Genomic DNA, 24,538 nt, shown 5'->3' with positions numbered 1-24,538 from the left:
TGCTGTAGAATCCAACACCTTTATGTTTTTCTCAAATTCTCAGGAGAAACCAGAATTATTTCTGTTTCTGTGTTTTGTAAGTCTAAATTAAATGTCACTTAAATGCAAAAGAACTGGCAGCTTTGATAAGTAGTCCCCAAAGCAAACCATTTTGTCAGTAATCATAATCTAATTATGAATGCAAATGCAAAGTTTGTTTTTTAGAAAGTCCAAAGCAAACAAAGGAAAAAGAAAAACAGACAACTCTACAACTCAAGGAAAATGCATCCAGGCACTTAAACATAAGACTTTCAATAGTATCAGTAATAATAAACTGTGGCATGGACCCAAATCCTGTTGAGAGGGAGCAGCAAATGGCCTGCACAGTGTGTGGCTCTGCAGAAGTTCCAGAGTGACACATGCATCACAAGCAGGTCACATTGTGAGGGATCAGGGGTCATGTTCAAGAGCTGAGTGTTGCTGGATGAGGCTGAGGAAGCAGAGGTGGCCCCTCTGTGCTCAGTGTGTGGGTCTGTGTACTCCTTTCCCGTCAGAGCTGGCCCAGCACGGCCAAAAAAGCGGTTCCTTGGCAGGGTTTAATGGCAGGATGATGTAGTCTGTTGTGACTAGTGCATTCCTTTCAGGTTAAACTAGGGAAATGGCATTGTGTTAAAATTCCAAGTCGCATGAATGTTTTATTGCCACAGTGCATTTAGCCCTCTAGGGGAGTGTGTGGTGGCGGGTGGGGGTGGTGGTGACTTAGAGACTCAGGAACTATCAGAAGAACACTTCCCTTGGAAAATTTTACCCACCAGCATGAAGCTGATTTGCTGTGATGGTCACTTAGAAGGGTTTCGCTTTTTCCTAACTGTGTTTTGCAGTCTGGACAATTAACAGCTGAAGAAAACATGACAAGACACACGCAAAGAGGTTGGGAGATAAAGAGGGAATGTGCCAGAAAGGAGCCGCACTGAGCTGCCTTCTTGTGTAAACTGCCAGAGGGAGGGCCCCCTCCCCCCCGCCTCAGCCCTTGTCTCCCCGACCCTCCTCCCCTTCCCCAGCCTGTGTTTTGCTGTCTTCCTGAAGGCCAGGAGTGATCTGTTAACCTTGCACCACTGACTGGGAGGCCACTGCAGCTCATGGTACTGTATGTTACCATTACTACTCCCTCATTCCTTTTCACTGGCTGTGTGTGTTTTTTTTTTTTTTAAATGTTTCTCTGTAATAACGGTTTGCATTGGTCAGAGATACAATTTTGGAACGCAGAAGGTCCGAGTTTAAAACAAAACAAACTTAATTATGGTGCTGTTTTTCTCTTAGCGTTTAGAAGGGCTAAACTGAACCATTCTAATTCAATTGCAGCCAAAGGTTTCCAGTATGATTTAAAATCAGGAATTCTAGAAATAAGGCAGTAAAAGATGCAAGTCATCTGGGTTGTGGATCTTGTAAAGGAACTTGGTTGTGAAATCACGTGAGCATCTTCAGGGTTTTAGGACATTTTCAGGCTTTGCAGTTGTCTCAGATAAATCCATTTTGCAGATTGTTTTCACCCTGTCCCTCTCCAGGGAAACTCTAGTCGTCTTAATTCACTGTGCCAGTTGTTTTAGGCTTACTGTTACTGAGGGTGTGTAAAATATGGCTTCAGTTGTAATTGTGCATGTAATATGTAACACTCAGGACTGCTTCATGATTTGATGTGACTCAAGTTAATTTATACTAGATTAAAATGTGGACATATGGAACAGCCATCTCTTTGCATTGGGTTTTTATTAAATACTTATACATCTCATTTTTTCCCCAATGAGTAGGAGAAATATGGATTATCTTGGACTTACCTAAGAAAAGATATTTTTAATAGTTTGGATTTTAGTTTTGAATTGCCTGTTTCTCTTCACTTTCAAACCATAATATTTGCCTTGTTTTCATGTTCTTATGTGTCATTTTCTCTTCCTTAATAATGCGCATATATAAAAATATAGTTGCGTCGGTTTGCCTGTATGTGCATGCACACGTTGGTAACTGCCAAATGGTACAAGAAATAACTGAATGGAGTTGTTAAACTAAAATATTTTTCCATTGATAAGTTATTTTTAAAATGATATGTAATAGAAATTTACCTCAAGAGTATACCATAAGAAAGTAAATTGTGGGTGGGTCTGTTTGCCCAATTTATAAAATGTTTGGTATATGTTATGTATTTATATAAATGGATGATTTTGTCAAGATATACCTGAATTTAATCTGATTGATGCTATTGGTATGATGGTTTGTTCTTTATGAACAGATATAGTCACATTGTTTATGGGAGGTCTTAAACCAAATCTGTAGAATAATAACAGTCAGATCTATAGAAAAATGAAGACTATATTCATGAACTTGGCACTTCAAATTTTGGATGAATTCATTAGATATTTTTCTGTATATTCCAGAGAATATTCACTTTAAGAATTCTTTTTACTCTCTTGGATGTAGAAAAGTGATGATGATGGTGATTTTTGTTTATAGTTCTAAATTTAAAAGTAAAATTTATACAAATGTATTTGAACAATTAAAAAATTAAAAAATAAAGTGAAATTTATTAGAAAACTATTAAACTTAATTTTGTGCATATTTTTCCTTATAGACAATTTCAAAATTAATTTTTACCTAAATAGCAGAAAAACTTGTTAACAGTGCCAAATTAAGAAAAAAATTATCATGTACATTTAGAGCATCTAAAAATATATTTATTATCCTGATCATGGGAGCAGATTTTGATTATAAAAAGAATGTTGTAGTTGTATTCAACTCTTTTCATTTTACTTTATTAAATTTTTTCCCTGTATTAACCAAGAGGCAAAGGTGGAATTTACTCTAATATCATGTCTCCCTAATAAGAAAATTACAGTTGGTGTAGGAGATTTTTTTTAAAAAAAATCATTATTAAAATATCAATACTTGTCCTTTTAGCATTTTTCTGTTCCCATTGTACCAGACAGATATTAGTGTTAGGCATTGTCGAATTCTTATAAAGGTGTCAAAATATTGGACCTGAGTTCAGATGCTTAGTTTTGTGACCTTGGGTAACCTTCATTTTATTCAATTTTAAAATGGGGGAAAGAACACTTAGCCTGAGAATTTGTCAAGAACATAAAATGAGAAAGCACATGTATGAAGCTGAAGTACATAGTAGGTATTTGGTAAACTGTAGATCCCTTTCTTTGAACTTGCCCTGTGCTAAGCTTCCCTTGGGATGCTTGAATTTTTGGAAACAAGAGGATAAATTTAAATAAAATATTTTAATTTCTTCAATTATCTCTAGGAGAGGAAATAACAGATATTGGCAGACAACTTTTTCTACTCTATCTATCTATCTATCTATCTATCTATCTATCTATCTATCTATCTATGCATCTCTTGTGTTATTCATCAGTCTTGCATTTTGGCCACTCTGCAAAATTCTCACTATGTTGGCTTTCATGGATGTCAGAGTGATGCTGTGATTTCTGTGATACCAGTTATGGCTAATAGAAGATTAAAAGCAGAGGCAAACCCAGTTCTACTGGACTTTGTTTACCTTTGTATCATCAGTTCTAATCATTTGCTTGAATTGAAGCTTCCTGCCTTATTTTAGTATTATCATTAGTACTTGATAGTAGAGCTTAAAGTTAAATTTTACAGGGAGACCCCAGACCCTGTCCCTGGCTTTGTGAAGTCACTTGTATTCATGAAATTTATGCCTTACTAAGGCTTATAGTATTTACACCTCTTAGTACAATTAAAATCGGAACAAGCAACATACATGTATGTATGGGTAATATTTTATCTTTATTTACAGTCTTGCATAATTCCTTAAGTATACCTAAGGGCTTGAAAATTATTTGTTGAGCAAAATATGCTTCTTTTTTTGTTTTTTAATCCGGAGTATGTTTTTATCAAAAGTAATTGTGTTCTCATGTGTAGTGTATCAATATTGTCATAGATGATCTTTGATTAGCATTGCCATTTTACCTAACATCTAGTTTCTTTTAGCCAACCCTAGTTTGAACATTCTGCATCTTAAGATCTAAAATAAATATTCAGCTTGGTGTTTACTTTTGTTTGTACCTAAGAGTAGAAGAAAAAGATTAAAAACTATTAATTTCATAACCATGTCTTAGATCACACACTGTGCTGGGGCTGGTACCCATGGTATCTTGTTCAGTTATTACAAAAGTACTCAGGAAAGGTACAAGTATTTGCATTTTACAAATGAAGAAATAAATGTGTAAAATTTGTATCCAGCCTGGTGACCCCCAGGTCTTTGCTTTTTCCTCTGCCCTATTCTTCATCCATCTATAACTGAAGCTATTTTTAAAAAGTTGTCAAACCTGCTGTTTTTTTCCCTCTCAAATTAAATTTTACAAAGGAAGCTGCTATGCAGAACTGATAAAAATCAAAGCTACTCTAGATGGAAAGGGGTACAGTTACAGAGCCCTATCTTTTAGACCTCTACTAGGGATCCGTGGAACATCTGGTTAGAAAACCATAAGCTAATGTCCCCAAACCCCCTAAAAAGGAAGCATAGCAAAACTTACGTTTTCCCACCTGGGAGTTGAAGGTTTTATTTGTCTTGAGCTTGGAGGTACAATTATAGGGAATTCACAGGAAAAGCAAGTTGCTGACTAATTGTAAAATAGAACATATGTAAGAGAAAAATAGTGTGGGGTAAATACAAATGCAAAAGAAGTTAGTTATATTGTGCAGTTTTTCATATGTTAATTTTCAGGGCACAGATTTTATTTAATCTTTAGCAGTGAAATAATTTTACATAAAAACCAGTCATAGTTTTAAGTCTAACTGGAGTCTGCCTACAAATATATTCATACTCTATTTCAGTTTGAAAATATTAAATAGTTTTTGTGCTCAATATTATAAAACAGTATAACATATCTGTAAGAGATCATATATATGTGCATATATAATATAGGCGTAAATTTTATTGTAAGGATGGAGAATATGGATAGATCTAAACCTGAGAAAATAATATAAAAAGCACAGTATTTCACATAAATTGCTTATAAAACAAATACATTGACATGGTAATTTTGCAGTATCTTTATAAATTAGGAATTTCAAGTTTTCTCACCTGCTAAATTTATATTTTATGTAGTACTTCATTAGAAATATAATTTCTGTTTTATTACCATGGTGGGAAGAGTCCAGACTTTGAGCCAGATGTACCTACATTTGAATTGATCTCTTCTTTATCTGATCTTGGAAAAGTTATATAACCTCTCTGAACCTCAGTTATTTCATTGATGAAATGGGGCTCAGAAATGTAAAGTCTGGCACAGAGAGGGTGAGCTGTGTTGGTAGTTACTAGCAATTTCTTCTGTAGTTCTGTTGTAATTAGTTTCAAACCTTATGCAGTGTTCACTTAGCATCCCTTTATCAAGGGTGGTAGAGGGTTCTTAATTGTTACATCACGTATATATTTGGCCTCTTTTGTTACTAGTTTAAAAAATACTTGTGCCAAGCTTACTTTTGTTGAAGAAATGAGAGTGGAGAAAACTCTTCTTTCTCTTCACTAAGAATCAGTCACTGAGCAACATAATTCTAAAATCTTATGTGGCTTTTGGGTACTTTATGAACCTTTTTATGGAAACCCAGAAGCATGACACTGATTGAATTAATATCTTTTCATCAAGGCACTATTCTGTTAACCTCTCCTAACCCTTGGATACTTTTGTAAGGGACTTTTTGATCCAGTAGTGAGATTGCCACATATACAGTGGGGATGTCAGTTCATAGATATGCATGTTATTGGTAAGCTTAACAGCCTTTCTCTCTTTAAAACATAGAAAAAGGAAGAACCAAAATAACAACAACAAAACCAAAACCCCTACCAAACCAATAAAATCCAAAGAACATCTTATTTTCTGAAAAACTCAGTGCTTTATAAAATGCAGAATCTAAACTTTGCACCCTGATTTTAATTTGTAATAGTTTTAAACTTTTTTTTACAGCTTTTATATAAAGGATATATATTTGTTATACTGATCTGATTTAAAAACTACAAACAGAATACAAACTGAAAGTCTGCCACCAAGAAACCATTTTATTAACATCTTTTTAGTCATCTTAATTTATGTTTACATACAATTGTAGGGGTAGATACTACTTGTGACTTCTTAAAACACGTATGTCATAGATATCTTTCCATGTCCATAATTATAAATATTTATCATAATTTTAGTGGATTCCTAGTATTATTATTGTACCATAATTTATTTAATGAGTTCTTGGTTCGTGGACATTGAAGTTGTTGCCAGCTTTTTTTCTTTTATGAAGAGTGGTGCTTCAATATGAACATTCTTGTTTGCACTTGCATTCTTATTTCCTAAAGGTGAATTCTTGAAAGTGATGTTGCTGGGGAAAGAAGTACAATTTTGCACAGTTTAAAACAGGGGTTGGCAAACCTTTTCTGTAGTTCTCTGCCCAGATAGTAAATATGTTAGCCCACCATATGGTTCCTGTAGCAACTGTTCAACTCTGTCTGTGTAGCTGCACACAGCTGTAGATTATGTATGTAAAGGAATAGGCATGGCTGTATTTTAATAAAACTTTATTAGAAAAGTAGGCTTCAGGGCAGAATTTAGCTTTAGAATCAAATGTAGTTGCACACTTTGGGCTGGAAACAAAGAAGAAGCTATGATTAGGAATGGGAAGTTACCCCCAGTTGACCGTAAGCTGATCTTAGACATGTGTTCCTATATCAGGGCAGTATAATGGGCTGATTGCTTTCTTTTCAGATATTTCAATCAATGCCTCTTTTAAAGAGCTTATTAAAGGGGGTTTTTATACCTGTCCCTACTCCAAAGCATAGTAAATTTTAAACTATATATATGCCATTATAGTTCATCATTCTATGTTCTAGATTTCAGCATATACTGACACATTGTGGGCAGAGAAAGACCTCTTAAACTTATAATTTAGAGGAGAAGCAATCATCTCTAGAAGATTGCTTTAATGGAGTCAGGTTTTAAGGGTATCCTGAAGTAAGCTGGAAGGAAAGTCCAGCAAGAGAAATATCATTTCAGCAGACTATACCACAGATCAACAGGGTGGCATTAAATTAGTGAACCTTTGCAGGCTAAATTACACTCAGAAGAATGCTCTGTGCATAAGTAGTAACCTCCTTGCATCTTGAATTTTTGTGGAATAGGTATTACTGGCTCCTAATTGCCTTACGGGTGTTTGTTGTGGAACAGATGGAATAATGATACAGTTAAAATCATTCTGTCTGTAACATTGGGTCACTGGTGCCACTGTGAATTTTAAGAGATTTATTTATTATTTATTTTGCACGTGTTTGTTGACTATCTGCTGTGTGTAAAGCAGTGTGGTAGGCGCTGTGGGAGAACACAAAGAGAAGTAAATTAGCTCTTGCCCTTAAGGGGGGAAAAAACATATATTTCAAGTCCAAGGTTCTGTAATGCTGAGAGCCCTAAGGATGGCAGAACAATGGGGAGGAGATTTCTTCCTCTTAGGGGTATCAGAAAACTGTGTGGAAGAAGTGGCACCAGGAAATAAGAAGATTTTCAAATGTATAGTCAGGGGAGGTTATTCTAAAAAGAACAATTCGAGAACTATGTCAAATTAGGAAAGACCAAATCAGTAAGCAAGAGACAACAAATAGTCTAATAGACTTTCTGTTAAATATTTGTCATGAAGGAGAAGGAGAAGATAAAGCTGGAAAGACAGGGTAGAGCTAGGTTTTAGAGAGCCAGGAAGGAACTGTAATCGGTAGTTCATGTGAGACTCTAAATTAATCACCTAGGAGAATATGTTTGACAGTTGGAGGGAGTGGTATATGGTACTGGTTGGCAAGTGTGGAATAATCAAGTTGGGATTATCATTCAGGGATTATCATTCAAGAATTATGGCAGATGTCTGAGCATGCTCTTGTTAGAGATGATCTAGAACGAGAGAAATGATCTGGAAGGTGTATGGGGGTGCAGCTCAGGGGATTAAAAGGGGAAAATGGACAGGCTTTCAAAAACTACTTAGTTTGGGAAATCAGGAGAAGGCCCTTAATCATGATCTATGATTCTGTATCTTTGATAATGGGATTGGCATTGCAAAATATAGCAAAGTTAGGGGAGAGCTGTAGTAAACAAAGGGTAGTAATGAAATCATTTACTTCGCTTGTTTAGCTCAAGGTGTTAATTAGAGACTTGGAAATTTCTAGTTGGAATTTAAAAGCTTAGGACTAAAATTTATAGGAAAGGTAAGGGTTAGGGATTTGGGGCCGTTGTCACACACGTGGCAGAGAAAATGGTATTTTATAGCATTTCTGATCATTAGGTAAGTTGGTGACATACACAGCTCTATGTGAGGCCATTAACACCATAAACATACAAAAAAGAAATATCATGTGTTTTATCATTTATAAAGCGTTCTCTTGTATACTAATCTAGCTTTCAGCTTCTGAAGCCACTGGATTTCAGGAGTAAAATATGTTCAGTTTCAAAGAATATCTTATTTTATATGATCCCAAAGGAAAATATAAGAAACTTACCTTTACATAATCTTCTCAGCATATCCTGGGACCCTCAGTAACAAAGAGATGCCATTGGTGGGAAAGATTTATGTTCATTTTTTACCTGGTATTGAGTGCTGCTGCTTTTCAACTCCCCTAGATCTCACCCCAGTTGAGATAAGTGCACTTAGGACTGGGAAGATAAGTTAGGGAGAGGGTGTGTATTCCTCAGAAACCAACTTTGTATGCTTTTGTATATATTTGTCTTTTTAGTCTGGGGTCCTCAGCAGGCTTGGAGGGGGAATTGTGCAGAACACAGTATGACTTAGTTTGAGTTGGGAAAGTTTTACTCTATGGAACAACAGGACTGAATCTGCATTTCTATTTCCTTTCTTTTCTTAATGTTGCTTGGGTTCAAACTTTGCATGCAAAGAAAACCATGTTGATTCATTCACCTTCAGCATGCTGTATTGTGAGCTTTGCTTTGGTGGTGTGGTAAAGGCTTGTTCCCCCTGCTTTCCTGTTTACAGCAGTCAGAATTTCTCTGGTCAGTTGGTGTGGTATGTGGCATTCCTTCAGGCTCACTCTTCATGTCAGATGCAGGATAGGGCTAGTCCAGAGGAACCTGCATCTTTAGCCAACCACTGTGCATTAAATTTAGTATTACATGATCATTCTATTTCATCTTTTAAACCATCTATGTCTATTTAAACTTTTTTTTAACCGTACTAGGTTTAATATAAGTGGTTCGATGGGTAACTCAAGATGATGAATTGCGGGGGGGTAATATTTTTCATTATCAGGCACATAACACATTCTTCTATCATATTTCATCCCTCAAAACTCCCTTTTCTGCTTTTCACATATATTTTTCCATCACCTTTTTCTCTTCAGTGTGTTAAGTTTAGGAAGGAAAAAAATAACTATTTGATTTGTCCCATTTTGCATCTTTGATGAAGCAAGATTAAGTTAAATGCACCTGTTCTCTTCCAAAGTGAATTCCTTTCTTAAAAAAAAGTCACCCCCTCAAAAAAGAGTTCAGGGGCTTGGTCATCTTTACTTGATAGTCGCCTCTCTTCCTCATTAGAAATAGTTAAATTCATCCTCATTCTCGATTGTGATGAAAAACCAGGGAGAGAAGCTTGGTGGAGTGATTCCAGTGGCAAAGTTAAGGGTAACTTGGATCATTTCAAAGTGCTTTTAGTTTAAATGCTTAAGTTAACATCTGTCCCCAAATAATTTTCTTCTAATGTTTGTGGCATATAGTGGAGTTGGCCATACCGCTGCTTCTTAAGTGGCTTAATCATTTTGGCTTTCTCTTTTAAGGGTCTCCTTTTCTGACTTCCTTCTCTCCTCCATAGGGTGAGATTTGGGGAGATCCTGGATCTCATGCCCTGGTTATGCTTCTTCCTTCTTCCTTTGGTTTTACTTAGAGTATCTCTTCTCAGAATAAGCTTTCATCTGGAGAACTTTTGCCTTAGCATTTCTCTTTTGGTTTTCTAGTTTATTTAGACCAGTGATTCTCAAACACCTGATCACTGAAAACAAGTGGCCGTCACAGTAGGTCTCAGAACCTGCAAAATGCATTTCAAACAACTTCCCAGGTCATGCTGATAGTGTTCCTTGGCTGAGGAGTACCTGTTGCACCGCTGACCTAGATTTTTGGTTTTGTCTATCAGTTTTGTGTTTATTGTTGTAGTTCCCCAAAGGGTAGGATTTCTTCAGATTTCATTTACCCATTTCCAGTTTCCTGGAAGCTCCTTGTTTTTAATCTATAGGTTAAGCCTCTAGCATGAAAGAAAACCCAGCAAATTACCTTATGTTTTAATTGTAAAGGGATCAGCGGTAGTATGAGTGGCAGAGCATGGAATATGACACTGCTCATGACTTCCCCCAACGAAGACTGCAGTGGGCAGTCTCTCAGAGCGTAGGTACAACTGACAGTCTTCTCAATTGGGTATTCAAGGAAGCCTTCTAAAAATTGATTGAGCTGGCCCTTAATTGAGACTAATTGAATAGGTTAATTTTTTAGTTTCCCTAATTGCTTATATTATTCCTTTGACATTTGAGGCTTGCTTTCCTTCCCCCAAATTCCTTCCTTCACTGTCTTAAACATCTCAGCCCTCATGGAAGTGGGGTGCTGTGTTGGGGATGTCTAGGAAAATATTATTTACCTACTATGTATTTACTGTATGCTTAGTTAGATGACATGTACCATCTTCTTCAGCCTTGTCAATCCTCCTCAATAACCACAATCATTCCCATTTTACAGAGGCAGGAAACAAGGCCCTGACTTGGTAACTAACTGACCATCCTTTACAAGGTACTGCTGGGACTTAAACAGAGGTCTATCTCCAAAGCTGGTGCTTTTCTCATTTTACCTGCCTTTAGGATAGCTTGCATTGAGCCTTTAGGGCAGGAAAAAAGTTAACCTGGGCATATATGAGCATTCTTGAAATTTTACTTAATGTCAATTGTTAGATTTGGCAGTATATATGTTCCTAAGAAAAAACCTGGAGTGCTCAGTTTCCAAAATGCTGAATTAAAAGAATGATTGCAAACCAATTGAAAATAATCTAACTCTGTGCTTTGTTTCCTTAATATAGAACCCATCCATGGCACAGATATAAACAATTTTATTTTCTTTAGCACTAACACTCTCGTAAGTGCTAAAGAGTTGGGGAAATAAATAGACTCTCAAATGGTAGGAGACTTTTCTAGTAAAACGCTAGCATAGTAGTGAAAGAACTTTGTCATAATTTCAGTTTTATCCAACTTATCAAATGTGAAGGAAGACAGTAGCGATAGACCCCAGTTTTCTTGTTTAAAAATAAAAAAAAGATGCAATGGAAATTATACCAACCCTTACTTGTCTGATGTGGGAATTAATAAGTATTATGTATAAAGTCCTTTGAGCACTCTGGAAGGAAGATTCTATGTAATTTTAGCATTATTCATTGCCCATGAAAGTTCCTCAGGGTATTACCAGGGAAGAAAGATTTTTTTACCTTTTATCCTACATTGCACAATATAAAAACGAAGTATTCTTTGTTGTTATTTGTCGTGGTGAGAATCTCCTATAATTGTACCAGCAGAAGTTGCTCCTATCAAGGAGCCTAGGGCCCTGTTCTTGGCAGCTCACCTAAGAATACCAGCTCATGAGAGAGAAAGAGAGAGTGAACCTAGATTAAACAGTCCTGGCTCCTGTGAGGATGTTGTGTCTCCCTGCCCCCTGCCCTAAGTCATCTTCTATGCCTGTCAGCCTGTTGAATAGTAGAATCACATACTTGACCCTTTTCTGTTCTCTCTTCTTTCATCCTGATCTTGTAGTTCATTGTTTGGGAGGTGACAGGAGCCTGTCCGCTGTCCTACTCAGTTCTTCTATAACATATCGCTCATCCTCATCGTGTTCCCATTGGCACGAACCTGTCTCATCTAAGGCCTCTGTAAGACTAAGCACAGTTCTAGCCATTCCCGATTGGAAAGTGGATATGCATACTGTTTTGACTCACTAGTAGCGGTGACCAGTAAGCAGTGTTTTCATTCTTAAGCTTTAGGTTCATAGAGTTGGTCCTTCTGAGTCTTAGCCTGGGGTTCCATGGTTGAGAAAATTTAGGCTTGGAATGTTGTCTTTTAGTTAAATTGTAACCTGAAAAATTAGGATATAAGTTAACCGCACATCCAGCAATTCAGCTCACCTTCCTGTTTTTCAATTTTTGCATTCATTTATTTTGAGTAGTGTGTTTAGCATACATCCTCATCTTTACAGTGGTGGGTAATTAATTTATTCCTTTCTCTACTCTTTCTCACACAGGCTCCTGGCTAGCTTATTGTCAAATCCATTTCATTTAATGGTCTTCCTGAATTCTTATCTGAGTATATTTTTCCTTTGCTGCTTGGCATCGTCTAACCACTGAAATGAGGCTGAAGTTCCATAACTGCTTTTCTCTGACTTCAGATGTGACAGAGCTTGCACCCAGCCATGTTCCTAACTCTTCTGAGAGGACTTGTTTTGGATTTTCTCTTTCCCTTTATTTTTGAAATCAGTTTTCTTTACCCATTCTTTTTCAAGTTCTTCTTGGGTTAAGAATGTTTCTCTCATCTCTTCATTGCTAGACTGAAGCCACCAAAACACACACACACACTTCAGAACTGATCTGGGCTTGTGGCCAGCTTAACTAAGGAGACTTGAGCTGACAGAGAATTCAGTTTGTTTATTTAGGCTGTGACTTTTATGGTGTCTATCAGGCAAGTGCCTACCTGAATGTTTAATGTTTAAAATATAAAATTAAGTTTCTAATGGGCCCTGGTTGTGCAAGAAGCATCTCCATTTCTATAAGCCCTTTACTCAGTAACACATTTCATTTCCTAGGTTACCATGTCTGTGCCTCTTTCCCTCTTCTTGGTCCTCTTCATTACACGCACCTTATACTTTCATTCTGCTTCAAATATTTTGAACGCTGGATCCCATTTACAGTGTGGGGCTTTTCCCATCTTCTTTTCAGAAATCTTGTCCCTAACGGTCTTTATGTGTGATCTCAGTAAACAAAGAAAGTGTGTATGTGTAGGAATTCCTGCTTGCCATATTTCCTCCCTGCCCCACAGAAAATGTATTTTCTGGAAGCCCTTTTGACACTGAAGTGAATACCCACTGGCCTTCCCTTGCTGAATTCTCTTGAGAGGAGAAAGAAAGAGAGGCCTTTATGCTTGTTGTCATATCTTTTGTTTCTGCTGATTATACTCAAAGTAAGTTGTAAATAGCTCTCTCACACACCATGATTCCTTTGAGGTATGTACAGGAGAGTAGCTATGCACTCAGCTTCTGCCTACCCTGGGGATTCCAGAGGGTCCCTTTCAAGGCCTCTTATTTCCTGTTACAGCACCAGCAGAATGAAATTTAAATGAGTACTAGACAATTACCATCCCATAATGAAACCTGTGGCAGAATCTTTAGAAACATTAGCTGATCAATTCAGTATTTTCCTTTCTTTTTAACTTAAATGTTTTTGTTACTTTAAAAGCAAAATATGTATTGATTCAAAAAAGAATTTTAAAAGTTCCCTTAGTCTTCCTACTTTTCAGAGATAAAAATCACTGTGAATATTTTGCAAAAATAATTGGAGAACTAAAGTATGGCATTGAAACAGACACTAAACACTAGCATGAGGGAAAGTGGATAAAATTGGAAATCCCCAAATCAATTTAAATTTTATATGCCAGCGAAAACAGTGGTTGGGTATACACTGTATTTTATTATCTTAATTTAAAGTGGAGTGATAATAAGAATTTAGACAATATTTCTGCTATTTCTCTGTGTGGTTTTTAATCACTCTATAACTAGCTAGTTAAAAGCTAAGGCTTCTAAGTCAAAAGACCCAATTGTCTAGGTGGGCTGAATAATAAGTTAGTTAGGTTATCAACTTTTATATCCTTTGTATTTTCCTTGGTACATTTTGATGAAATAGGAGTTAGATATCACTTGCCTTTTCCTTAAAAAACATTTTTCTGTATGATAGTTAATAACACTTATTGTTGATGGGGGTGCAGGAGTATTGTTGATCAGTGTACCCATCAGTGAAACTGCAGTTTTGTTTGAATCTCAATTTCCTCATCTTTAAAATATTGGAGTCCAATTTTTATGGACATGGATTTGTTTCTGCTCTGAAATTCTAGCCTTCTAACTATGAGAAGGCTACCTACTCTACCTACTTTCCTTCTAATTCCTGTTTGTGATTTGGATTATTGAAACATTCTAGTAGCCTGGCACAGTTTTCTTCAACTTATTCATAAACTTTTGTTTTCTCTCAGGAACTGTATGTTTCTAAGTGTCTGAGGTTGTAATTGAATGTAATTGTACTTGTATAACTGTCTCCTTTCCTGTTGAGAGTATTTATAAAGTACATTCCATGAGGGAAAAAAGGAACTAGAAACTTAGTATTTGTGACATGGCCAAATAATATTAAGGTAAGTGGGAATTTGTTTTGTGTACATGAAATAATGTGTTGTTTACACTTAATTTGCAATACATACATTGTGGCTAGTGGGTTCTGCTTTAATCATTTAAGTAGTTATAGTTATTGAGGTTTTATAGGAAGCATTTTGGGGGGTTTCATTGCGATATGGAATATTCTAAGATGAATTTTTCCCCACCTTTCTATCACACTCTAGGGAGCATTATTGTTGCATGACTCATTAGTGCCCTTCCACATGTCAACTGAGGGATGGAATCAGCATTATTCTGTGCGACACAACACAAATGCTCGGTGTCTCTACTATTCTCCATGCCCCATTTCTTTCTCAAGTTAGAGAATAAATTCCCTTTTACATTGCTTATGTTGTCCTAGACCAAATAGCAAGTAGTAGGTCTTGGTTTCTGGTAACACCTTCTTCATTCCCTTTATCTTCTTTGTAATTTCTTTCAGGTGAAACATCAAAAAAATGCCCCTAGACTGGATGCCACTAAATGCAACTATTACATGTTTTTCATTAACTTCTTTGAAATACATTCTGAATCTTATTTTTTATGTTTGGGCTGTGCAACTTTTTAGCATGTGACTCTGACCTAGTTATTTACCTCCTCTAAGCTTCAGTTTTGTTTTTGTGTTTTTTTTTTCATTTGTCAAATGCAGATGCTCATATCCCATAAGATTGTTAAAAGGAAAAAGAAAAGCCAGGTTATGTCTATATGTAAGGTGCCCATATGGTGACTGGCTCATTGCAAGTGTTCAATAAATGTGACCTCCCTTTCCTTTCCCTCTTGGGCTTCACTGGTGAAATTCCTGGGTAAAGAGTGGTTAGTTTCAAAGACAGATGATATTCTGTCCATTTCACCTTATGGACATAGGCAGTAAGAAAAAATGAGAGACTAAAAAGAATAGGAGAGCTGAATCTAAAATATTTGAGGAATTGACTAAATGCTTTTTAAAAAATCAGTAATATTCATTAGTGAACTTGCAAAATGAAGCTTATTGACATTGTGTAAATTTGGAAAAGTGAACTGATTTGTGGGTCAAAAGGAAGAGGGAAATACCTTCTACGGCAGCATGCTTGGCTGAAAAGTGATCTCTAAATAAAGAAAATTGATTGGCACAGATGATCCTAATTGGAGTTTAAAAAAATGACCAAAGGAAGTCTTTGATAGCACAAGGATACAGGTGAGGTGAAGCTGATTGATGGATTGAGATTCTGATACATGTAGATAGATGTATGATCAATGAAGATAGAGTATGTCTAAACTTATTGAATATTAGAGAAAATTTTTAAAACAGAAAAAACAGGTTTAAATAAAATCTAAATCTTTCTATCCTTATCTCAAAAAGTCTAAAACAAAGTGAGAGTTATAATAGGCAGGATTTCAGGATGAGAATGACTATAATAACTTCATTTTTTAAATTTTATTTTTGTTATTGACACTATTACAGATTTCTCCCTGTTCCTCCCCTTTCCCTCCTTTACCCAGCCCTTGCCCCCTGCTTCCTTTTGGCCATCACCACACTGTTGTCTGTGTCTGTAGTTTATGCATATTTGTTCTTTGGCTAATCCCTTTACCTTCTTTCAAAAGCAAGTTATGTATTCCATGGAGAGATTAGATGAAATAAATAACTTACTTTTGAAAGGGAATCTTAGTGGCTTTCAACGTAGAATTTTAGAAACAGAAACATTCACTATATTATAGTTTTATTCTTATCATTTCTATTATTAGAACAAGCATAAAATAACACTCTTACATATAATTTAATGATAGTAAGTAAAAAATAATAAATATTAATAAATAACTCTGCCTGTGCTGTCCTTTACCAGGGACAGGAATAATAAATTTGAATAGGTATTTTAAAAGTACAAAGGAACTTTAGGCATTATAGAATGAAATTTTCTTAATCCCCACATAAGAAAATTTAAAGATAGAGGAAAATACATTACCAAATATCAAGCAGCCATTCTACTTCTTTTTTTCTTCCCGTATTTCCTTCCTCCATGCGTTTTTACCATCCTTCATCTCTCCTCCATCTGTCTACAGATATTTAAGTACCTATTTTATGCTATGTGCTGTAGATACAAGGGGGGAAAATTTATATGGATCTTTTCTTCTTGGAGTTTACCTTCTTGGTAGTTAATAAACTTGGATGTGTGCTATTTGCAATAGGTTTGACCTACTAAGTACTGAAACCCTGTTAAGCCATGATGACCTGTTTCAGAACTGCAGTTGGGGTGTCCCTGCTTCTGCCTAGGTCAAGTGTGTTTATGTGTAGTTCTCAGCCTCCACACCCGGCATCTATCTAACTCAGCCATATTCCCCCAGGTTCCAGTGGCATGTGCTGGCAGAGTGCTGGGTGCAGACTTCTGCCCAAACCTGGAGGAGCCAGACCAGAGGCTGGAAGTCCAGGTTGGAGTCTTATTGTTTTATCAGTTGGGGGTGGTGTCACAGAAACGGTGGTCCCTGAAGGCCATACAAGATGTACCAGTGAGATCAGCAGACGGACATCCATTGAGACAAATGTGAAAGAGGGACCAGTGTTGTATATGTGCAGCAAAAAGTTCTTTTCAGGATAAGTTGTCTGTAACTAGCGGTCATTCATTTATTTATCCAAGAGATAGTATATACTGCAGTGGATAAGACCATGGTTTCTGAAGTCTGGCTGCCCAGGTGACACAAGCTGCTGTGAGACCTTTGGCAAGTCATTCAACCTAACTGAGCTTTAGCTTTCTCAAGTATGAAATGAAGATCTACCGTACAAGGTGATTATGAGGATTACATGTTCTAATGCATACCTAACAGTTGGCTTAGGGTCTGGCATGCAACAGGCACTCCAGGAATATTAGCTCTCATTTTTTTTAATTCATCGCGGTAATGTGCTAAGCACTGTTTGAGGCACTGGGGACATGGTGAGCAAGTCATGGTTCCTGCATTGTGGTCTCCCAGCTCAGGAGGCTGAAACCCATTCAAATGGGCCCTGCCCTTAAAAAAAAAAAAAAAAAAAAAAAAAAAAGGACTCATTAAGTGTCTTCTTCTTCATGAATTGGGAGATATGTACCCTGGTGAAATACTAAGTTTATTAACAAAGTGTATTTTTGTGAAAGTATTGACTTGGAATTCAGTTCATTTTGTGTGGGCTTGAGGCAATCAAAGCAGTTTGGTACATTGAAAACTAAAAATATAAATATGACCTCTTATCCAAACTAATGTTTCCACTCCATGTACCTTTTAATTATTTAAGGATTGTGCCAGTGATGCAAAGATACAAGCTGAAGTTTCAACATGGATGTCATTTCCTAGCATGACCAAACTCATAGTATTTTTTAGAGCCTCCATTTGGCATCGTTTTCTAAAATTTTTTAGACTCGTGAGATGAGCACAGTGAGTTCAACTTTAAAACATTCTACTGGTTGTAGACACTCCACATAAGAAAAGAAAATAGTTTTAAAAATTATTTCTTCATAGTGGGAGTGAAGGTAGAAGTGGTGTTTGGAGGAGGTTTTAGTTTTTATGGTACTGAAGGGTACACCATCTCTTGCACACCTGCGCTTGGACTAGGGAAGACCACCTGAGCTCTTCAGTGCCACAGACTAGTACTGTTTGGGTGGTGTATGGCTATGATACAACAGAAAAGCAGGTGTGACACATACGAGACGTGATCACGTATTTCCCAGTTTTGTAAAGTTAACAGCTTGTGTGTGACACATAAATACAGAATGATGGAAGACTTGTTGTGGGGAATAGTCTGATCCTTGACCTCTTTGGGTACGACAGTTGATGGTCTTCAAACATATCACCTGGAATGGCCTGTCATGGGTGGCTGTTGGATAATCTGTTTTTGAACCTTAAGTTACGGTGAAAAGAGCAATGGGTTTTGCAGATGTGAGTGTATGAAATAAAACTGAAAGAGACCAGTGGAGCACATTATTATAATATACCAGGGGAGAAAATGTATATTTACAGGCTTAAGTGAAACTCTGGTTGTAGGTTGTTAAACAGATTATGGAGTTGACAGTTCAGCATGGGCCTTGCAGAGAAGACCAAGCTCCTGGGTGTAGAAATGAAAGTGCTCATTTTATTGTATTCCTCCTCTTGCAACACCATTTTGGCAGACTGTGTGGAAAGGTTGAATCTGTCCAAAGATAGTCAACTATGTCGAATTGGTGAATTAACTGGGACCCACTTGAACTATTTCCTTCTTTTTTTCCTCTTCCTTTCTAACTATGGCTTCCATTCATTTTAATAATTTCTAGTACATATCCATATATGTCAGTCATAATAAACTTGACACTTAATGTGTTCTTCACCATCTAACAATTCCTGGAGTAGTTTTTAGCTACTCAAGTCCTTTCATTTTTGCCATGGAATGTAGTCTGGTATTTGGTTTCTCCCCTCTCCCGCCCCATACAGAATGAGCCGTCTCTTATTTTTCAGTCCAACTTTACACTCTAGGGAACTCAGTATAGGACTTGCCAGGGTCATCAGAGTCATTTGTTTTTCCCGGCTTGTATCGCAGGCTTTCCCCTAGGGCCAGGCATTATAACCACCAGAGGATTTGCTGTTTGGCCTCTTAGATTCTGAGAATAACCCTCTGGGCACCTTGATGTAGGAGCAACAGTTTGTTTATACTTTTTCCTAGGGAGGGTTTTCATGTGGACACACAGCACCCATGTCTGATCTACTTTTATGTTCATGAGTTTTCATGACTGGTGGAGTCGCTTTCTGTGTTCTTACCTGCTTCCTTTTAACCCTTTGCTTTTATCCCTAAATTTTCAGATGGTTTGACAATGTTAGTGTTCAATAATCCCAAGATTCCTGACACTCTTTCATGAATATACCTTTGGTTTTGAATGATTAAAATCCTTGAAATCTGTGCCTGACCTGAGTTTTGCAAGGGCATCTGCTGTTTTTTTTTGTTTTAATGTGCATGATTTAGAAAAGAAGCTGGAAATGAAGACTTTGATTCACTAACTTTGTTCATTTTCCTCAGTGGCTTTTGAAGTGGATATGAAACTACTTTCTTCAGCTGGGGAGGTTAACTGAAGTATAGCAGCTAAAAATTGTGTTCTTATGTAATTATTTTTATAGGAAATGGTTATTCTAATTTATACTCTCTTAATTGCTATTAAATATTTTATTTTTAATCAGAGAAAAGTTACTTTTTTAGTTTAACCGAACCTCATTATGTATTAAGTTGTTACAGTAGGCCCTGCTCATTTCCTTTCTTGGTTGGGAATTCAAGATGTGGGGTTTGACTTGATATTTTTCACCACTACAGTTCTTAGAAAATTAGAGTAAATAGTGAACCAATATTTCAGTACCATATTAGACCCAATTTACTGTGATGTTTCATAAACCACAGACTCCTTTCTTCTGTGAACGCGTGAAGGATCACTTTTTTTTTCCAGACATACCGGGGTGCAAGTGTAAATTTCCATAAAATTTAAATGAGGTGCTTCCTGTAATTAATGAACAATTGTGGCTGCTCTCTAGTCTGCATTGTAATTAACCGTGATCAGGCTTGTTTAGTGATGACACTGTTCCTGTAATAATTTGACAAGCTACTGTGAATTTGCCAGGTTATTAAACAACCTGCAGCATTCACTCATGGACTCACAGGGATGAGCTTGGCGGCTGCTGCTAGTTAAATGCAGCGTAAGGGTGAACCAAAAGCTGCCCATTGAAGTCTATAGATCACATGAATGATTTAAATTCCTATGATTTTGAACTTAATTTTGTGTGGGGTATTTTGAAAAGTTTTTATTACATGATAAACTGACCGAGGCAAACCTGGTCATTTTTATTAATTCATAATGAAGCTAGCAAGTTTTTTATGTTGTTATCACCAGTGTGGACTAAACAGAATCTGAGATTTTCCCTTCCTACCCTATTAAATTGGTATAATTATTTTTTAAAAAACTCAACAGCTTCCTCCCCAAATTCATTCACAACATCCCTCAAATATAAATTCACTTTTTTCTAGTGTATGTTAGAAATAATAGATGACCTTGTGCTAAACACAGTCATGTCACAGGAAGAGTGAGTGATGCAAATGGACTGGTAGACTTATGTCCATGGTCACTAGTGCACCCGCCTTCCCCAGCCCCCTTCAGGTTAAGAACTGTTCAAAACGTTACTGTCTAGTTACTGTGGTGTCTTTCATTCAGATTCTGTTTATTGACTAAACCACAAGGATTCCTGCCCAAAGTACCAGGCGGTCTATGCTTGACTGATTTTGATTTTCTAACATCAGCCCTGGGGTTTATTTGAAAAATGTACATACACTGCAGCTTTAACAAGTGAAGTGACTGCATGTTTTTGACCATGGAATAGAGTATATCTGAAGATCATTAAATTTAGTGGGGATAAGGAGGGGTGGAGGATAAGTGTAGTAGTCATTGTACCCCACTGCAGAGTGTGTGTGTGTGTGTGTGTGTGTTGTGTGTGTGTGTGTGTGTGTGACACATGGTTTTTGTCTTTTCATCTTCTCCAAGAGCCAGAAAGTTTCCTGCCGTTCTCTTTCCAGCTATTGACAAATGATTGCCAGATGTGAGATCTTTGCAGTGCTCTTTCCCTCAGCAAACCTGCAGCGATGGGATATTTGATTCTCCCTTGCCCATTTCATCTCCTTTCCACATCTGCCAGGGACACACAAGTAATACATCCCTACATGAGAGTTTAAAGTTTATTCAGCTCCTTTTCCCTCTTCGATAAAGTGTTTGGAGACAACAGAATGAGGTCCATATGAGTCTCTCCCAACTCCACTATGAAATTAGTTGTTTATTTCACTTATCTACCTCTCAGTAATTGAATATTTCATTTTAGTTTTGGTCCATGGAAAATGTGATGCAACTCCGGGAGTGCTAAGAGTTTCCTATTGTCTACTTGCTGCAAGTATGCCATCAACATGACTTCTCTCTGATCCCTCAATTCTGATAAAAACTAGACTGTTTGTTTCAAAGGACTTCTTAGGAAAATAATTTTAATAAACAAATGTCAAAATATTAAGTGTAGCATGTCTGGTAAAATTCAGTAGTCATTTAAGATTCAAACAGCCATCTGTGAGGGGGAAAATTCAACTTGTTTGTCTTGATTAGCTTACCTTGTGTTTGTGTCCGTTGTCAAAGTTGAAATGGATGAAATCCTAGTTTTAATCCCAAATAGCTTATAAAAGAGAAAGTACAATGAATTTTGGAGGCATCTGAAATTAGCCTGTGTAGGCCACACACATAATCACTACCATGCACAGAAGCATTTTGCATCTGCTTGGAATCTCTCTTGATATTGGTTTTTTTTTTCATCTCAGTTTAAAAATGTTTTCCAAAATGTTCTTATAGCTCATGTTCATACTATAGGGTGGGCTGACACAGGTGGCCTTTCAGTTTTCCTATTACACTTTTTGGCAAACGAAAAGGCCCCTTATTCCCTGAATAAGATCAGCATTTTTATTTTTTTAAACTTTTAAAAAATAATCCATAAAATGTCTGCCACATGTTCACTAGTTGATGGGAATGTTTTCCGAATTAGAGCTATAGTATTGGATTCCTACTGTAAAAGGGCTAGTATGTTTATTTATGATACCCTCTTAGCAACTCGTGATTATGCAAATCTGTTACTTTGTTGGTGAAATTCAAATGACAAATATAAGATGCTATTTCTGAATTTCTGCACTCAGGAAAGAAATTTTTCCTTAGGGGAAGAATAAGTGGCTTTTCCTATTTTAGAATAAAAAAAGAAGTGTAAAGTCTGTTTTTCAGTATGTTCTTTAAAAAAATTAACATAAATCAACAAACAAAACCTAACAGGAAAGAAAAACAAAAGCCAATAGCTCCTGAAAAGAATAAATCCTACTAGGCCTAAAAAAATAGGTAATTGAGACTCATCAAGATGTATACATGAAATGTGTGCAACTTTTTGTATATCAATTATATTATACTTCAGGAAAACATATAAAGGAAAAAGAGGCAAAACTGTTATACAACATTTTGGCAGCTTGTGATAAACAGTTCACATGGCTATTGGAAGAATCTATTGAATATTAGAGGAAAATTGCAGTCGAATATGTAGACAGTGATATACTGTTCAAATTACTCACTATCAAAAACACAATGATCAAGATTAATGTGGTAAGTTTAAGCAACATCCTCAAAACAAAATTAACCAAAATCAAAAAAGATCCCTATGGAGAGATTTATATTTTTATTGTCCCTTGATATTCCCCGAGGATAGATGCCTTGCTAGGCGCCTTAGTGGGTGCCAATGGCTGGGAAAGTGGAGGTGAAGAATTCTTTCATAAAACAACAAGGTTAGGAACTCCTGTGACAGGAGCCAAGTTCCTTGGAGTTTAGATCACTTCACATAATTTGCCCTCATTAATGCATTTGCTGGTTTCTCATGCCTTCCTCTTTTTCCTCAACATGGTTACTGTGGGAGGCAGAGAGGTGCTAAGCAATGGAGGTGTCATCCGGCCCCTGTATCTGGGGAATGTCCTTCAGAGGACGACTTGTCACCAGCCGTCAAAGAAGAGAGTGGCTTTGTGGTCTCTGAACATCTGGCAGTGCTGCACAGGAAGCTGAGGGGGTGTCATTAATTGTGATGAAATAATTTAAACCATCAGGAATAAATGAGGCTGTTAAGCTAAGTTCAGATTCCATTTGCCATGCACATGTGTCTAGCAGCCTGTGTGCAGTTAAAAAAAATTGAATTATATTAGCTCATGAGTAGAAGTGAAACAGATACTGTAAATGAAACAAGTTGCTGTGTAGTGATGACATCGTGTTGAACCACTTCACAGAGTTACAGTTTGTAGGATCAATATATTGAAAGTGGTACATTATTTAATTAATTTTTATATAAAATAATTCTTATGGTATTGAGGGATTATAGTAAGGATCAAGTGGTTTATTGGAGCACAAAGAGGATGGGTAGGTGGATTGGGAGAAAGAAGCCATCAGATCAAGTCAGGGTGGGTGCAGTTCTTGGCCTGCTTAGCCAGGCTAAATTGATGCACAGCTTACCTTTCTATAGAATCTGGCTCTGAGTACAATATTTGGTGCCATTGCTCTGCATGCATACTCCAGGTTAGAGAACAATTTCTTTCCGACAACCAACTTTGGATGTCCTTTTGGGAGCATCTGCCACTTTGGATACGTCTATGTTGTTTTCTTGTGAATAAAAACAACTATTTTTGGTGATAGATTACTACTCTTGCAAATGAACATATTTTTAAGGCTTTGCACAATCAGTGAAGACTGACTTCAGATGTAATTTTCAGGCACTGTGGAACGAGGCAGCCCTAATTTCTTTACAAAGAAAAGACTGTCAGGTTTGGAATGTCAGGACATCTCTGAGGTTTTGAGCACTAAAGTAAGCATGGTGTGTAGGTTCCAAAGTACATTTCTAAAATAAGTCATTCCTTTTACACATAAGCAAAGTTTTCAAACTTGAACTTTATTTAAAAATAAACATGGGAATTTGAAAAATAAAATGAGACTGTTTAGGTACAGAAAGCATTTTTTAAAAACCACAGGAGAGGTAATCCCTCTGTCAGAGAGAAGCAATGGTCCAGAGCGCTGGCAAACCTTGGACAAGAGCCATTTTACTGCAAACCTGATCTTAGTTTCCTTGGTCAGTCCTTTCTCTACTTTTTCCAGTTATGTTTCTCCATTTTTTTCCCTCCTTTTGCTTTGCCTTCTCTATTTTCTCTTTTCCTTATTCTTACTTTATTTTTATCCTTTTATGAGGTCTGTCTGGAAAAAGTCCAGCCATTGTTAATGTAACGAGAAGGGTTTGCGTGGCATCGATGTAAACTGGCAGCCAAGGAGAGTGGACTGGAACGTGCATGTATGAACAATGATGACTTCACTATACTAGTCAGTGGGGGTGGTAGACGCTGTTGAGTGAGCCTGTGTACTGTGTGGCTGTCACATTTGAAATGACTGAGCATGTAGAGCAAAAAATCTGCATTGAAATTTTGTGTTAAGCTTGAACATTCCTCTGTAGAAACTATTTGGATTCTTCAGAAGGATTTCGGAGATGATTCAATGAGTGTAGCACAAATAAATGTGTGACACAAATGCTTC

The 24,538-nt window shown here is 36.8% G+C and overlaps 1 protein-coding gene across 1 annotated transcript in view; it reads left to right on the top strand.

Moving 5' to 3' along the window:
- BNC2 (basonuclin zinc finger protein 2) overlaps positions 1-24,538 on the top strand; it is a 410,152-nt gene that overhangs the window by 150,966 nt on the left and 234,648 nt on the right. Inside the window, exon 4 of the mRNA XM_054583184.1 lies at positions 16,782-16,865. Within this exon, the coding sequence (XP_054439159.1) occupies positions 16,782-16,865 (84 nt within the window). The remainder of the gene's footprint in view (positions 1-16,781; positions 16,866-24,538) is intronic.

This window comes from Pteronotus mesoamericanus, unplaced genomic scaffold (assembly GCF_021234165.1).
Source record: "Pteronotus mesoamericanus isolate MK-2021 breed Mesoamerican mustached bat unplaced genomic scaffold, CSHL_Meso_final contig_73, whole genome shotgun sequence".
NCBI classification, from domain to species: domain Eukaryota; kingdom Metazoa; phylum Chordata; class Mammalia; order Chiroptera; family Mormoopidae; genus Pteronotus; species Pteronotus mesoamericanus.
This window is presented reverse-complemented; position numbering and strand designations above follow the sequence as displayed.